Genomic DNA, 18,231 nt, shown 5'->3' with positions numbered 1-18,231 from the left:
TCTCTCTCTCTCTCTCTCTCTCTCTCTCTCTCTCTCTCTCTCTCTCTTTCTCTCTCTCTCTCTCTCATTTCCTTTTTCATCTACCACCCAAATCTCCTAAGCCAAGAAAAAGGAAGACATGCAATGTTAAGAATTTTGACTGAGCGTCGAATTGGGGAAAATTCCTCTAAACAAAGGCTAGGGCTAGATATGAACATGAATCATAAATGAGGTGGTTTTGTTTTGGTTTGTTGTTTTATCCCTGTAGCACTTAGGCAACCTGAGATTGGTGGGGTATGGAAAGAGCAGGGGTGGGGAGAGAGAAACATAATTTTTTCCTTGCCTGTGTCATTATTATCCTGTGGAAGAGCAAAATAAGAAGCCTGGAATCCAGATTTGGTGACAAATGGGTCACTAAAAAATTGTACTTTCATCTTGTTGGAAGGAGACAAAAATGTCTCATTGGAAGCATCACAGAAACGCCCTAGCAGATCAGATGAGCTTTGGGACCCATCAAAGATGTCAACATGGCTTGAAGAACAGCTAAGGGAGTGTTCATTCCTGGGAAATAGAAATTAAAACTGAGGTTATATCATCACTCAGGCATTTGGGACATTCATACATTAGTGGCCAATTTTTTCAAGAGAAATGATGTGGAGCATGGTGGTGCATGCCTGTAATCCTTGCTACTGGAGGAAGCTGTCATTGGTGGGTTGCTTGAGCTCAGGAGTTCTGAACCACAGTAAGGCTAAAGCTTATCAGGCACCAAACTGAGGAGGATGGTGGTGGTGGTAAAATGCCCGGTATGTCATAGGTGCTAAATACTTTTGCATTTGTTACTGTTTTTTGTATAATAATGCCTGATATTTATAAATATAATTTTTCATTTAAAAAATCCTTCACATAATCTGTCATGTATCCCTTAATGGCAACCCTTCAAGATAGTAAGAGATAGGTATTCTCATCCCCATTTTAACAACCTAAGTCTCAGAGAAGTCAAGTGACTTTCCTAAGGTCACATAGCTAGTAAGTAATAAAACCAGGATTCAAACTGAAGATTTGAATTGAAGACGCCAAATTCAATGAACTTTTTACTATACTACAGAGACACTCTCCCCCATATCCTTGGTCATTATAATTGAGAAGTGGGGGACTATCTTCTACTCCCTAGAGCAACAGTTGTCAACTTTTTGGTCTCAGGACTTCTTTATGCTATCAAAAATTATTGAGGACCCCCAAAAGTTTTTGTTTAGTGGGTTATATCTCTGCATATCTTCAATATTAGAAATTGAAATATCTTGGTATTACCATGAAAGTAGTTTTGACCTAATGGTTCCCCTGAATTGTCCTAGGGATCCCCAGGAGTCCACACATTGAGAACCTCTGCCCAAAAGAAATATTTATGTTCTTTGGTGTCCAGCTCTAAAAATAATTATTTGCCTTTTAAAAAAATCTAAATGCTTAGTCTGGTGTCATACTCTTTAAAGAGCTAAACAGAGCTATTTGGGGTTGTATCAAGATGTCAGCAAAACAACTAATTGAAAATGTAGTAACCCAGTAAGTTTCTTTTGCATTATGTTGACACAAATGACTGATACTGATTGGTGACTGGCCTCAAAAAAAGAAGATATCTCCCCTGTCTCTTTGCAAAAGTGGGGTACCACGCATATGGAACACTGAATAGAACATGAGGTTGTTTTTTTTGTTTGTTTTGTTTTTAAGGCAGTTGGGGTTAAGTGACTTGCCCAGGTCACACAGATAGTAAGTGTCAAGTGTTTGGTCTGAGGCCGGATTTGAACTCAGGTCCTCCTGACTTCAGGGCTGGTGCTCTATCCACTGCGCCACCTAGCTGCCCCCATGAGGTTTTGGGGTTTTGTTTTTTTTTTGATATATTAGTTTTGCTGAACTTTTTTTCCTTCCTACTTTTTTTTTTTTAAACTCTAAGGGATGGCATTGTAGAAGGGGTGGGAGAGAAATACAGTGGGAAATGTAAATGATGTGAAAATAAGAGATGTCAATAAAAATTTACTTTGGAAAGAAATAATCAGATAATTTCAATTTAGAGTATAGGCAAAACAATGGAGACTTCGTCTCTTGTGGGCTTGTCCTAGAAAATGAGACCGTTGAGATTTTATGCTAGAGTTAAAACTTTACTACCTTACTCAGACTCCTGCTCTGATTTCCTCAAACCCATGCTATTTAAACTGCAAAACCATTTAGCAGAGCAGAGAGGAATGGTGAAGTCACACTTGCCTTGAGTTCAATACTCGGGTGGTCAAGATTCTTCTCCACCTCCTCCAGGACGTCAAAGTTCCTAGGAATCTCACTCAACACTCAAAAACCAAGGCCATAATAATTCTTACAAAGGCAAGGGCTCCAGTTTGGCACCTTCCCTGAGAGTTCCAGCTAACCTTCTTCAGAAACGTTCAGCAGCTATTAGATTAGCTCTTGCCTTAGAGAGAATGGGTATGGCCTTGGTTTTTGAACACTGAGCGAGATTCCTAGGAACTTTGAGGTCCTGGAGGAGGTGGAGTAGAAGAACCCTGACCACCCGAGTATTGAGCTCAGGGAAAGCTCATCTCTGCTCTGCCGAGTGGTTTTCAGTTTAAATAGAAGCATTGGTTTGAGGGAATCAGAGCATGAGTCTGAGTAAGGTAGTAGGGTTTTAACTCTAGCATAAAACCCCAATGGTCTCACTGTGTAGGACAAGCCCATGAGAGACGAGGGCCTGTACTCTAAATTGAAATTATCTGATTATTTCTTTCCAAAGTAAATTTTTATTGACATGTTTTGTTTTATCATCACTTACATTTTTCACTGTGCCTTTCTCTCACCCCCTTTTAGAAAGCCATCCCTTATAATAAAATAATAAAAAGAAGAGAAAAGACGTTCAGCAAAACTAATCAATATATTAAAAAATCCACCTCTTCACAGTCTAATAGGAGGAATATAAGAGCACGGGTAGCTATAATATATGCATCCTTACTTAAAATATGTATTAGAGGGTTAAAAATCAAAGAACTATATGAAATCCAAGGGGGTAGGTTATTACCAACTGGGGTAATTAGGGTGGATACCCTGGAGACAGCATATTAATGGAGCGCCCTACCTAGGCACAATGGTGTCTAAAATTGCACCATTAGGGATCCCTCCCTTGGGGGAGGGATTGCCATGTCATTGTAATTAGCTTGTTAACATTTCATTTAACAGATTCACTTATATCTATTATAGGAGGTCATGGGGGCTCACTTATCTTCCCTCTTTTCACATTAGTACCTCCATTTTAGAAACTGTTTTCTAGTCTTCTCAAAGGGATGAGTCACTATCTCTTCTTTGCCCTTGTTCCTTCAAACCCTCTTCATCTCAGTCCACACTATCAGGCTGATAAATGGACAGTCTTGTAGGCTAAACAATGATAAAGTTTTGTAGCAAAGCTGAAATGCAGATAAGCTTGCAAGCAAGGCTAAAGTAAATAGAAACTTATTTTTTAGAGTTCACAAGATTTCTTTGAGTTTGGTAGGGGTAAGGGAGGGAATAACTTCTATTCTGTAACAAATGTCTCTTTGTTTTCTGTGTTATCAACTATAGCTTCTGATGACCTTACAAATGCAAGCTGTATAATTGTTATGATTATGATTGTTATTATCATTATTTTGCCACAACATCCTGAGAGATAGGCTAGTATAGAAGACAGTAGCAGGCTGGGAGTCATCTGGTCTGCTTTCTAATCCCAACTCTCCACTAACTGGTTGCATGACCTTGGGCAAATCATTTCCATCCAATAAAAATCATAGGACCATAGATTTAGGGCTAAAAGGGACTTCTGAGGTCATTTGACCCAATTTATTTAAAAATGGAGAAATCTGAGACCCAAAGAGGATAAATTACTTGTCCAAGGTCATAGGTTATATGTAACAGACAAAGCAGAATTTGAACAAGGTTCTCTGACTCCAAATCCAGCACTCTCCCATGTTGCTCCTCAAACAATCTGTTAATCAGTAAAAGCAGGAAAGGGTACATAAAGGGAATTTAGGGGTGCCAAAAGCAATTCAGCAGGCTTCACAGTTTTGCAGAGGGTTATAATTCCATATGGCAGAAGGCAACTAAAATCTGATTTTCCCATTTGGCCAGTTTTAGTCTTATTCCTCCCATATCAGCACTATAAAGGAATTGGAGCTTCCACACGAATAATCTAGGTAGAACAATGAAATGCAAAACTTGATTTTGCAGATATGATAGAAATAAATACCCAACAAACCAATTAAGATCCTCTCTAGGTGAAGATGGACTGAGAGTTTTCTTAATATCAATAATCTAGTTGTCTTCTCACTTACTTGAATGTTTTCAGGGTAAGGCTTATCTGGTAGGTCTTTGGCACTTCAATCTCCCAGACACATTGCACACTGTGTGGATAGTTTTCCAGATACGATGGGCTAGAAAATGTCCCTTTGGGCTGGATAAGTAGACCTCCACAACGTAGAGCAGCTACAAAGGGAGGAAAAAAGGACCAGTTGGCAATGTGGTCAAGTTAAAAGAGTCAAGACACTTGGGCTTAAGTCCTGACTCCATCACTGTCTGTGAGACCTTAGACAAGTTACCTCTTGGGGCCGTGCTTTCCTCATACATAAAGTGAGAGTTGTTATCAATAAAGCATTTTTAAAAATTAAAATGAGAGTTGGATAGGTCCTTTGTAGTTGTAAGATTGCCTAATCTATGCATTTGTTTGGAGTTCTACTCCTAGTTTCTCCATACCTCTTATTCTGTCCTTTTTTTTTCTTACCCAATTTTTTTTCTTACCCAATTTTGACCAGAATAACACTCTGACTGACATTTGTTGCTTGGATTGCTTGGATGAACTGATGGAGTGTTGTTTATTAACATCTGCAGGTGGCTGCTTTACCTCTGCCATTGACATCTACAAAGTCTAATTTAAAGGAGAGCCAGGATTTAACCCCTGTTAATCTGAATGATTTAGTCCAAATAATCACAAAATCATAGAATATGCAAACTAAAGGGCATCTCATACCAACTAGTCCAACCCTCTTATTTGATGTAAAAAGAAGATGAGCAGTGAAATGACTAAGGTCTGAGGTCACATAGCTAGTAAATGGTAAGGCTAAGGACCTGAATTTGGGTCCCTTGCCTCCAAGGAATTCCATCACACTATGCAGTCTCTGTAACAATATTGTAGATGCTATACTGTACTATACTGTACTGTATTGTGTTATACTCTATATAATATAATACTACCTTAATATGTACATATACACATACATACCTCAAATGGGGTCACAGAGAGTCTGACGAGACTGAATGACTGAACAACAATAATATGTGTGTGTGAACATATCTACACACATATATACACACATAAATACATGCATACATACACATATGGATAGATGGATGGATGGATGGATGGATAGTTAGATAGATAGATAGATAGATAGATAAATACCAATCACTTATATTTACTAAAGCATTTCCACATCTGTTTAGTAGAGGAGGAATATGGTGCGGTGGATAGAGAACTATCCCTGGAAGACCTGAATTCATAGCCTGTGTGGTGGCTGTTACCTTAGGTAAGTCACTTAGCCTCCCAATACCCCTAGTCCACTCTCTGAGATTCTAAGTTGGAGACAAGCACCAATCTTCCTTGGTTAAAGAATTTCTATGTTGGGGTTTCCCTAACAAATGAAATCACAGGTCTTGTCCAAATAAACTTGTAAAATGGATGTTATGATTCCCACTTCATAGATGAGAAAACTTAGTCCCAGAGAAGTTAATAGCAATAATCAATATTTATGAAGTGTTTTGAAATTTTTCCAAACACCTTACATCCTTTTTCTCTTTTGATTTTCACAGAAGCCCTGGGAAGGAGGCACTACAGATCCTACTATCCCCATTTTATATAAAAGGAAAGTATCACTCACAAAGGTTAATTTGCCACAGCTTGTATGTGTCAGAAGCAAGATCTAAATTCAAAATTTACTAATTCCAAGCTATGCAGTCTATTAGTCATTCTTAATGATATGCCTAATGCTAACACGGATAGGTATAGCTAGGGACAACTAGGTGGTACATTGGAGAGAGTGCAGGGCCTAGAGTCAGGAAGACTCATCTTTCTGAGTTCAAATCTGGCCTCAGATACTTACTAGCTGTGTGACCCTGGGTAAGTCATTTCCTGTTTACCTCAGTTTCCTCATGTGTAAAATAAGCTGGAGAAGGAAATGGTAAACCACTCCAGTATCTGCCAAAAAAAATCCTCAAATGGGGTCACAAAGAGTCAGACATGACTGAAAAATGACTAAATAACAATAACAAGGCTACAGAAGTAACTAATGGCTGAGCCTTCTTAGAATCAAGGTTCCTTGAATCCCAAGGCTGGCACCATCCTGCCTCCTACTTGCCCTACTTTAATAACATTGAGTGCTAGCTCTAAAACTGGGAAGACAGGAAAGAGACAAGAACTGAGCCCAAGACATAGCAACTAGAAAATAAAACAACTGATATTATTGACACTATTATTGTATCCTTCTGAAACCTTTCCTTCATCCACAAAGATCACCAGAAATCCACAAACAACTCCCCTATTGTGGCATGGTTTTGACTCAAGAAAAGAAGCATTACTTACTTGTTGGCACTACGGTCGATGTAGGAGCTGGAAGATCAGAACAACAGGAAAAGTCAATATTAGGATTTAGATTATTCTTATTCATGAAAAATGTCAGTGAGCTTTACACAAGATATTAAGGCCTCAGATTGTGGTAGCCCTGGCATAAGGAAGGATTTACATATGCAATGATCACCTTCCCTTCATGTAACCAGATAACATACATATCCAAGTTTCTGTTCAGGCCATACCTCCACTTTCTATATTCCAGAATACCCATCATTGGTATGCTTTATCTCTCCCTGAATCCCATTCCTCTCTTTGCTATATTTCTTACTCTTCATTTTGCTCTCCTTGTCCAGAAGCAGATTAGAGAGAGAGATTTAGAGTTGGAAGTGACCTTATAGAAAACTGAGATGGTTTAAGAGACTTTTTCAATGTCATATAACAGTAAAATTGGGATTTGAACCCACATTTTTTCACTCCAAATCCAGCATTCTTTTTTTTAACCATCCTATAATATTTGGCCTATATAAGCCTAACCAAAGTTAATCCTTGGGAAAATCTATAAAGAACCAGGGAGAAGGCTCCTCTTTTTTTCTGCTCTCAGTACTGCCCAGACACTCCGTTGAATGTTTGACTTGGCACTTCTGATCATTTGTCTGAAATTCCCTTCTCCTTCTATGGAAGTCTAAAGCCTATCAATCTTTAAATGCCAGCATAATTGCCACCTCCTCCGTGAAGCCTTCCTTGACTCATGGTTTTCTTTTCCTTTTGGAATAGAAATTATTGTGTGTCCTTGACATATAGGTATAGATATAGATATACATATATATATAATATACACACACACACACATATATATATAGTATACACATATATGCAGAAACAATGCTGACATGACATTCTTGGGCCATCATCCTTCAGGATCAGAATCTTAGCATTTTAAGGGACCTAAAGGTAATGTATTCTAACATATATTTCAAACAGCAATACTCCCTGTAACACCCCCAGCATGTGGCTACCCAATATTTACTCCAGGACTTTCACAGATGAGAATTCATTGCTAAACAAGGAAATTCATTCAAGTTCTAATTGTTGGTGACTCTTTCCTTATTTCAGCACCAAACTGTATTGTTAGTCACCTTTACATATATATACCTTAGTTCCCCAACTATACCATAAGCTTGTCATTTACAGCTTCAAGGATTAGGGTATTTCTGTATCCCTCACATTGCTTAGCAGCTCACAGGCACTGGATAAATATTTGTGAAATTAATGAATATGTGTTCCCTGGCCCACAAGACAGATTTGGGGTTTAAGAGTAACTTATAGCCATAGCCTGTGATATATGCATGTACATATATGTACACATATTTATATACATATACACACATGTGTGTATACATATTTATATAATATTCATGGATTCCAAAGGGCTTATTATATGGTTAGACATTTCCCTTTAATGAAATTATAGGAGTATGTACAAACATCTGAATGGCGTATGAAATCGGGGGAAAAAGACACCCACCAAGGCTGTAATAGACCAAACATCTGGATATTAAAAAACATCTTAATATTGGGTCAAATATTTTACTTTTGAATGTTGATCATCCTATAGAGGTAGACTTCTTCCCTTCCCCTTCTTTTCATTCTGGGAGTCCAAGAGCCTCCCAACTTAATCCAGAACATTAATTGCTAGGTCTGTATTTTTGAATTGCTGAACCCAGAAATGAATGTGCTTCTCATGAAGAAGTATTGTCCTGGGCGATAGGAGTCATCTGAGGCTCACCTACACTTACCTTCCAGCTCAGCATAGTAATAGCCATCAAACCAAGTAGAGGACTGGCTCGAATTTCTAGAGAACACAACAGTCATGATGTTTGAAGAGGACTGGTAGGTGAGGTAGAGTCCATTGCACACTTTCCCCAAAGAACGAGAAGTTGGGGTCCCATCAAGTACTTCAACATATTCAGTGGAACAGCTTAAACTGAATGTGAAGGTAAAAAAAATACGTAGTCTGTCTAATGTCATTCTCCTTAAAAAGACCTTTTCTCATCTATTAGAAGACCACAAGAGAGGTAACCCAGCACCCTGAGGCCAATAATGTGGAAATGGCAATGCCCCAAACTACAGGCCTAATTTCTAGCCTAACTTCTGTGGCCATCACTCCAGGACGCAACTCCCGGGCAGATGCACCTTGGAAACCACCCCAGCCTTGGAAACAGCCCCTGCCTCCCCAGCAGCCTCAGCTAACAATGATTTAGAAGAGAAGTTTTGTGCCACCAAAAGTCTTGGCACTAATAAGGGTTTCCACATCAAAAATGGATATGGTTTTATGAGGGTGAAATGCTGGGCTCAGTACCAAAAAACGCAGTTCAGATACAGTCCCTGCCCTCGTGAAAGGCAGGCTAGCTCAAAGAGACTTTGATTCTCAAGTCAATTTGTAGACATGCTCTCATTATTCAACCACTGTATTAGCATCACTATAGAGAGAGTAATATAATGAATAACCCCCCAAATCATTTCTACCTGGCATTACAGTGTATATCACTGGAACACATTATTTAAAACTTGAAAATATCCTAAGAAGTCGCCCAATCTAAACTCCTCACTGATCAGACTGGCAAGCTGAGAGACAAAGAGGCTAGCTAGATAACAGGCTCAAAGTCATACAAACTAGTAAGTAGCAAAGTTAGGATTAGAAGCCAGGTTCTCGGAAACCACAACTTCCCCAGTTTTGTTTCCAAGTAATGAATAACATTGGCCAATCACTGTTAATTATCTAAAGACACAACACATACACATACACACCACATGCATAGACACACACATTAGCCATAGACATGTACATTACAGGTACATATACCACACATATACACATACATACATAATCACATACACATATTACCTATACATACACAACCACATACACTTATATCTACATATACATATACCACATACACATTTATCTACATATACACACATAAATACAAATACATACCATACACACACACACACACACACACACACCACATACCACATACACAGGGGAGGGAGAAGGAGGACGTCTCAACCTAAGATTTGTGATTTCATTGATTTGAGGCACTCCCTTAGTGGAAGCTCCCTCCACCAATCTTCTGTAACTTTGAGTCTTAGAGAGCTGCTTGGGAACACTGAGAATTTATGATTTGAATACGAATTTAGCATGTGTCAGAAGCAGCACTTCAGCCTAAGTCTTCCTGATTCCAAGACCAACCCTGCATTCATTACACCATGTTGTCTCTCTCCATATACATGAATAATAATAATAAATAATTGTTATTGATAATAATATAGTACAATCTCTTATCAGTTTAGAGCTTCTATTGATTTCAAAAGGTTCTCACATAAATTATCCCATTAGATCCCCACTATGACCCTATGAAGTAAGGACTATTATTCACATTTGACAGAGAGAAAGTAAATGCCCAGAGAAATTATGATGTTCCCTACCTTCAAAAACTACATCAGTTACAAAATGGGTGAGAGCCCAGTTCTCCCGGCTCTTAGACCCGCTATAACATACTGCCTCCGTACGAAAGTTTTATTGAATGATTTGGCTTAAGGAGTAAAAGAGGTGAGAATTAAAACCGCTTCTTGAGAGATACATCAGCTTTCATTGACTAGTTCTATCCACCTATGAGTTTTCTGTGACCATAATTGTCTTCAAACTGCCTCATTTTACCCTTAGAGATTTTTGCAGCCCTTCTCAATATCTTCCCACCTGGGAGTCATTGATTGAAACTGTAGTTCTTTGTATATTATCTCCTCCCTTTAGACTGTGAGCTCCTTGAGAGCAAGGACTGTCATTTGCCTTTCCACGTATCCTCAGAACTTTTAGAACGGTGTTTGGCACATAGTAGTAACTTAATAAATGATCGTTGACTGAGTTACTGACTCCTCTTATCACAGTTCAAAAATGACCATAATCATTTTCTGATGGACAAAATAAGGTATGGTAGTAAAAGTCTCTTTCTGGGATTCAGAAACCCTTAGAAATAGAAGGGCCCCTCTGGGCCAGCTAGACCAATCCCTTCCCTCAAGAAAGAACCTACTGTATCCCTGACCTGAAGATTCATCTAACCTCAGCCTGAACACTTTCAGAAATGGAGAATTTATCCCTTATCAAAAATGCCATACTTTGTTTGGGATAACAAAGATGTTAAGGTGTTTTTCTCTGTCACAAGCCAAAATCTCTTCCATAAAACAATGAAGGCGTGATGTAACAAAGGCCAGACTTCAGGTGAATGCTGACTGGTAGTCCAGTGCTCTGTAGATCTAAGTAGCTCATAAACATTATTTTAAAGGGAAGATGAGGGCAAAAGAGAACCATTTCAGAAAATCTATTTATTCAACATTAGCACACAGACAAGGCAACACTGTGCAGTAAATCTTGGTTTCACCTTGTCCTTCCCTCATCAATCAGTGTTTCTCTCTCTCTCTCTCTCTCTCTCTCTCTCTCTCTCTCTCAGTAAGGTAATTGGGATTAAGTGACTTACCCAGAGTCACACAGCTAGTAAGTATTATGTGTCTGAGGCTGGTTTTAAATTCAGGTTCTCCTGATTCCAGGGCCAATGCTCTATCCACTGCACCATCTAGCTGCCCCCATCAGTGCTTTCTTGATGCCCTTTTCACTAACCCAAACATCCTCCTACGCTCTGGATTATCTCCAGCTACCTCCCATTAATTCTCCATCACTCTGTCTCCTCTTTCCCCAAGTCCACTTCCTAATCATATGTCACATCAAACAAAGGAGAGCAGTATGGTATTGTGAAAAGATAACTGGGCTTGGAGTCAGGAGACTGATTCAAATTCTGACTCTGGCACTTACTCTCCCTATGATCAAAGACAAATTGCTTAAAATCTTTGACCTCAGTTTCCACTTCTATAAACTGGAGGTAGTAATACTTTCATAAACTGCCTTCTATGGTTGTTGTGAGGAAATTCCAGCTCTCAGGCTGTAATCACGTAACACCTTAATTCAATTCAAATGCAAATGCCTCTGGCAGATATTAGAAATTTCAGTTCCCACAGCAGGTCAAGGGGGCTCCCTCAACTCATGCCATCCAGACAGCTACTTATTCCTGGCATATATCCTGGTCCTCCCTATGGGAGAGGTAGACATTTGGCTCTAGTACTAAGGTCAATGAATAATAGCTTATAAAAGATATAGTAATGCATCTCTACACATTGGAAGTATAAGAAAAGATTCTATGGAAAAAAAAATACTTAGTACTTACTTGAGGTGAGGAAAAGCCAGTGAGACTCTGTGAGAGTATGCCACTTGGATGGACCAGATACACTTGAAGGACACTGAGTGTGTAGGTCCCTTGGGGCTGGAGAATTTCCCTGAAGGCTTTGTGAGAATTCCACCACAGACAGGTGATGCTAAAAACAAAACAAAAAGATTAGAAGGTTATGGAAAGGTGAGCTTTCCATCCATGATATACATTGGAAATATTTTCCGTTCCCCAGTATTGTTCAGGATACCTTAAGGGATTTAGGTGTCTTTACAAATAAGGGATTAAAAAATGATTCACATCAGGAGAAAATGAATGTATCAGTCATGTGAAAGAATGCTCCAAATGACCAATAATAACAAATTAAAATTAAAAACTTCTGAAATCTCCCATATACCCATCAGATTGGCAAAAGTAACAAGATCAGTCAGTGGATAAAGATTTATTAAGCACCTACTATGTGCTAGGCACTGTGCTAAGTGCTGGGGATACAAAAAGAGGCAAAACACAGTCCCTGTACTGAAGGAGCTAACAATGTCTTGGGGGAACAACAAATCAACAAATATGTACCAAAAAAAAAAAAAAAAACCCAACCCATGTACAGGATAAATAGGAAATTATAAAGAGAGAGAAGGCACTTGACTTAAAGGGTTGAAAAAGGTTTACTATAGATTGTATTTTAGTTAGGACTTAAGGTTTGGAGATGCAGTGGTGGAAATGAGGAGGGAGAATATTCCCAGCATGGGGAACAGCCAGAGAAACTGCCTAGGCCTGAGCATGGATGGTTCTTTCAAGATAAATGGAAAATGTTAGACCCTCCAGGAGAACTAACCTGCTGGGCAAATGACAACCTTCTCTATTTTTCACCCCCCCCAAAAAAGTGTTCTATTACCCTTATTTAACTATATAAGAAGTCAATAGTCATCAGCAAGGGTTTCTTTCTGTCTGACCCAAAGCCCTCAGGTTGTAAATTTAACCTATTTCTTGTTCTCATCTGTGTCTTTTCACATTCTTTAAGATTATCATGAATGTCACTTCTCCCTGAGGTTTTTCTCAGCAGCTGTTTAAGATGCATGATCTTCCCCTAGACACAGCTACAGTCCACCTTCCAAAGAGTTGAAGGGTGCATATTTTACCTTGCACTTTTTCAGCAGAGTTTAAGAGCTATACTAGGGATGGTCCATACCTAAAACCAGGAGTGACATCTCCCAGGAAAGTCGAGTATGAGATAAAGTAAATGTCTACATTCAGGTGTGCATTCAAAACCAGACAGGAAGTAAAATGAGGCCATAATCACCTAATGTGGAATATCCCATAATGGTTTTCAATACCTAGCAGCCCAACAGGAAAGAAACATTTCCTCTGGGAAGCTAATTTCAACTACACGTAATTCTCTTATTAGAGGACTTACATTGTCATGACATGAAAATGAGAAATATATAATAAAAATATGGCACCCAAAAGGGCTGAGATGATGCTCACCAGTCCTTGTCGTCTCTGATGAGACAATCCACACAATGCCTATTGATAGAAACAGATGGAGATTAGGTACCACTCTATGGTTTATACGTTTTAGAAATCCAAGTCTATCCAAGACAATATATCTATATGGAAAGAAATCACATCTTTATAATGAGAGGGGGCTAGTATCTGAAGGAATGGGGCAGCAAGGTGGCCAGTGGATAGAGCACTGGGCTAGAGTCAGGAATACCTGAAGTCAAATCCACCTTTAGACACATACTAGCCACATGACTCTAGGCAAGTCACATAATTCTCTTTGCCTTAGTTTTCTTATCTATAAAATGAGCTGGAGAAGGAAATGGCAAACCACTACAGTATCTTTGCCAAGAAAACCCCAAATGGGGTCACAAAGAGTCAGATGTGACTGAACAACAACATCTGAAAGAAAATTATTTTCTATTTCTCATTCTCAGGGAAAAGGTCAAAACCACTTAAATAGGTTAGCATTTTGCTCACTAAGGTTTTGGGGAGTCAGTTATTTATTAACCTCAACATTTATCATAACTCATGCTCTTTGCATTGTCCTGCCTGATAATTTGATTGGGCATTTTCTGTTCTATCATATTAATTTCAGAGATCATAGAACACCCAGAGTTAGAAAGAACTTTGGAGGCCATCAAATGCAGCCCACACCTAAACAAGAGTGCCCTCAATGATGTCCTCAAGAAATAGTCATCCAACCTTTGCTTGTATTAGAGGAAGCCAATTACCTCCAGAAGTAGACCATTTCTCTTTTGGATAGTTCTCTAATAGTCAGGATATTTTTCTTTCTACTGAACTGAAATGGGCTTCTTTGCAATCTCTTCCCATTATTCTAAGTTGTGCTTTCTAGAACCAAGGAGAACAAATCTTATCCCTTTTCTGTGTGATAGCCTTTAAATATTTGAAGACAACTATCAAACCCCCTTCTCCAAAAAAAATCTTTTTCATCTCTTTTAAACTATCCTCAGATAAAATGAGCTTGAGGTCCCTCTCTTTACTGGCTGCTCTCCTCTAGACACTCATCAGTTTATCACCAGCATTTTTTTAGACTGATTCTCCCTATCTTCCAGGTTGGAAGGGAAGGGACCACTCATGGAGTCATCCCACGACAGATCAGTACATGAGCTTTATTCTGACCCAGGCCAGTTTGCCCTTCTTTAGGCATCCTTGTGGTCCCCAGATCCTAGGGAGTTGCCATATTAATGCCAGCCAATGTAGACACCTAATCAACTTTTGCCCACTATAGGTCAAACCTCCAAAATCGATTAGATTTGCAGGCTCAGATTCCCTAGTTGCAGGAATTACGACAGGCACCCATCACTGCATCCAGCTCATTGTCTTTCTCAAAATGTGGTTCCCAGAACAAAATTCATTACTTTTGCTGTAGTCCAACCACAGCAGAGTTGAATGGGCCTCATGACTTGAACCCACCCAGAGCAGTTTTCTTACTTTCTCCTTACTTTTGTATTAGGCATTTTTGTCCTATCCTTTCCAGTCCATTCCATTCACCTTGGCAGAGGAAACAGGAGCAAAATACAAATTAAACAGGTCTGTTATATGAACCAAGTGAAATAACGTGTGAAACTTTTTTGTTGTATGAATATACTTTTCCAAGAAACTGTCAGCACTCAGTTTCATAAGCACAACCTATTCATTTCCCCATGGAAAGCAATCTATTTCCCTTTTAAGAAACATCGCTGTGGCCTTTTACTAACAATGCACTAACTTTTGATATCACTGGATTTACCTTGTCATGGGTCAATACAGATAATAATAGTTTAGGCTTAGTAACCTGCATTTGTATATGTTATCTCCTGCACCTTCACAAAGACAAGTTCACTGAGTGATAAAATACAAAGCACTTTGAAATAATTGAATGATAACCAAGGGCAATTTGATATTAAGCTCTTTGTTTTAAAGTTTAGCAGCCAACTTTCTTTTTACTCCAGTGGCTACAAAGTAAACAGAAAAGTCATGCTTTAGTTCCCCTCTTACTCAATATGTATCGGTTATCCTTTTAGCAAAACAAAAGACAAAAAAACAAACAAACAAAAAACCTGCTCCAGGTAGCAAATTCAAGGAAATGTCAAATGTATTTATGCCTCCAGCAATACCCTCAGATTTACCTTAATCTCTAACTTCAAGATCCCAGTGATTGCATTGATTGGGACTTCACGATTTTAATTAGTGATAGACTTCTGGGAATGAATTGGTGACCTTTGAGGCAAGGACTAGGGCAGAAATGAGAGGATTAGTGAATACCTAGAACAAAGAGGGCTGCATCCTCACATGATATGGTCCAGTAGCCAGACCTGTGGTCTAAGTCACTTCTATTCATTTTTCTTTTATTTACATAATAAGAATAATAGTGCCTGCTCTGCTGAGCTCACAGTAACTTGTGAGGCTTAAATGAGATGTTGCAGAGTTGTTCCAGTCATGTCCAACTCTTCATGACCCCATTTGGGGTTTTCTTAGTAAAAATACTTGAGTGATTTGCCATTTCATCCAGCTCATTTTACAGATGAGGAAACTGATTTGAGCTCAGGTCCTCCTGACTCCAAGGCCAGCGCTCTATCCACCACGCCACTTCTCTACCCCCAAATAAGATGACTTTGTTAAAAGTTCTCATGTGGAAGCCTGTAGAAATAGATGGGATTTCTAGATACCAGCAGTAAGACGTACGATATACTCAAGGAGTACAAAAGGTTCAGATCAAGATGATGAGAAACTAAGGCAATCAGTGTCAGAAATCCTCTACCTAACACTTTTAATATAGTAGAGACTCATTGAATATTTGTTTATTTGAACAGATTTGACTTGATTCTGCCCTCTTTTGTGTTTTCTGTGTCTCTATCTGCCTCTTTGTCTGTCTTCTGGGCACACTCTCTTTTTCTCTCTTTCTCGTTCTGATCAAACTTTCTACTGATACAAACCGAATATACAAAATACAGAATATAACCCTAAGTCCTTTGAGACACATATTAACTTTCTCTAAGAACAGGAATCCTATAGCAAGTCTAAAGGATTTCTAGACTTTGAATCAGGGATTTGGGCACCCATATGAGCATAGAGTATATTCCACGGCCTTTCAAGTTTATCCAGAAACTAGAAAGACAGCACAGTGTATATAGTACAAGGGCTCTGGTTTGGGGAGCAGTGGATCTGTGTTCAAATCCTAGCTCTGGCATTTGTGAGCTTGTGAGCTTTGTGAGCTTTCTAAAACCTCAGTATCTTCATATGTAAAATAATGACAGTAATACTTGCACTACCTACCTTACAAGAAGTTGCTATGTGGGAAATGTTTTATAAATCTTAAATGCTTTAGAAATGTGATTTCTTATTATAAACAAGCCTTAAGTGGTTGAAGGAACAACCAACATCCCCTTGACCTGCCCAATGATACCAAATGTTTGTTGCACATGAGATAAAGTTTTCCGTCTTTCATCAGGTTGAAAACCAGGGCCTGTCACTCTTCTCCCACCCCTTTCCAAATGCCTGTGGAGCAGAGGTGTCAAACTCACAACCCATGGGCGTTGTGGTCCAGCAAAACTCTTGAGTGCAGACCAAGCCAGATTAAAATATAGATGGGAGATGTTTAACAAAATAAATAACTAATATATACAATACAACCTAAGGTTTTCTAAGTCAATATGTGGCCTACAGGGAACCGTTTCTATTTTCGTTTGACACCACTGCTGTGGGGTATACATGAGATAGAGTACATGGAAGAACCCACAAAATGTTTACTGTTTATTCTGAGTTCTGTAGATGCCCTGCCATATTCAATGTATCTTTGGCACTATGTACGAAAAGACATGGTATTTGCTGAAACTGATCGCAGAAGCACAGAGAGACCTGAGGCTGCATAGTCCAACCCACGAACAAAAATAAACTTCACAATATTGCCAACAAGTGATCATCTTGTCTCTACTTAAGGGCCCCCCATTGAAGAGGATCCCACTATCTACCAAGCCAGCCCATTCCCCTTTTGGAGAGCAATAACTGTTGAGAAATTCTTATCTACATTAACCCTAAATCTGCCTCCTGGAAATAGCCTAGAGAAGAACTATGTGTGTTCTTTATCAATAGGCAAGATCTTCTAACCTTCAGCCAGGGAATTAAAAGAACAGAAATCAAGTGAGGATGAAACATACCTGCACTCAAAAGGAGGGTCCAGATGAAGCCCATTGACCTCTCCATTCTAAATAGAGATCCTGTCAGCCCAGCTTGAAGAGTGAGCATTGGAGTATGCATGCTGAGGGCTATATAGTGACATAACCTGAAATATGATCTTTTCTTTATCCCTGGGGTAAAGGAAATGAAAATTCTTCATAACGTGCCTTTGAGTTAATTTAGTTGCCGACCCTTCTATACCCCTTCAGCTATCATCAGTGAATCTTTTCACCCAGATTGTGAAATAATGGACCATTTTCCTCTCTTTTCCTCCTTTTGTGGTCAGGGAAGAGGAGAGGTAAACTTCTGAAAAGTGAGAAGCCAGGCTGATAATACCTGTTTGCATAGCTCTTAACTTATTAAAGGATTTTCACATGAGCCTATGTAGAGCCCTGTGAGGTAATGTTAGCAAAACTTCTCTCATAAACATGGGCTTCTGTTACGTTTATATTTCATGATGCTTCTTCGCAGATCATGCCAAGCAGCTTATACTTTTACATGTCTTCCTCTGAGAATAAGAAAATAAATGAATTAATGATACAGAAAAAATGCATTAATTACATTGGGAAACTATTCGTTGATACACAAGCATACAACTCTTAAACATCCAAATGAGCATTAACTAAATCTGACAACTACTTTGGATTAGGAACTTAACTTAAATATCTTCTCATGGTA

At 38.9% G+C, this 18,231-nt stretch overlaps 1 protein-coding gene across 1 annotated transcript in view; it reads right to left on the bottom strand.

Annotated features, from left to right (window-relative positions):
* The window catches only part of LOC114026162 (carbohydrate-binding protein AWN-like), a 29,007-nt gene extending 11,406 nt beyond the window's left edge, over positions 1–17,601 (bottom strand). Inside the window, exons 1-6 of the mRNA XM_027839780.1 lie at positions 17,535–17,601; positions 13,360–13,398; positions 11,878–12,025; positions 8,398–8,585; positions 6,614–6,640; positions 4,314–4,464 (exon numbers count right to left, since the gene is read on the bottom strand). Of these exons, the coding sequence (XP_027695581.1) occupies positions 4,314–4,464; positions 6,614–6,640; positions 8,398–8,585; positions 11,878–12,025; positions 13,360–13,398; positions 17,535–17,580 (599 nt within the window). The 5' untranslated portion in view covers positions 17,581–17,601. The remainder of the gene's footprint in view (positions 1–4,313; positions 4,465–6,613; positions 6,641–8,397; positions 8,586–11,877; positions 12,026–13,359; positions 13,399–17,534) is intronic.
* Between the last annotated feature and the right edge of the window lie 630 nt (positions 17,602–18,231).

This window comes from Vombatus ursinus, unplaced genomic scaffold, assembly GCF_900497805.2.
Source record: "Vombatus ursinus unplaced genomic scaffold, bare-nosed wombat genome assembly UNPS02014833.1, whole genome shotgun sequence".
NCBI lineage: Eukaryota > Metazoa > Chordata > Mammalia > Diprotodontia > Vombatidae > Vombatus > Vombatus ursinus.
The sequence above is the reverse complement of the archived record's forward strand: the minus strand, read 5'-3'. Positions and strand labels throughout refer to the sequence as shown.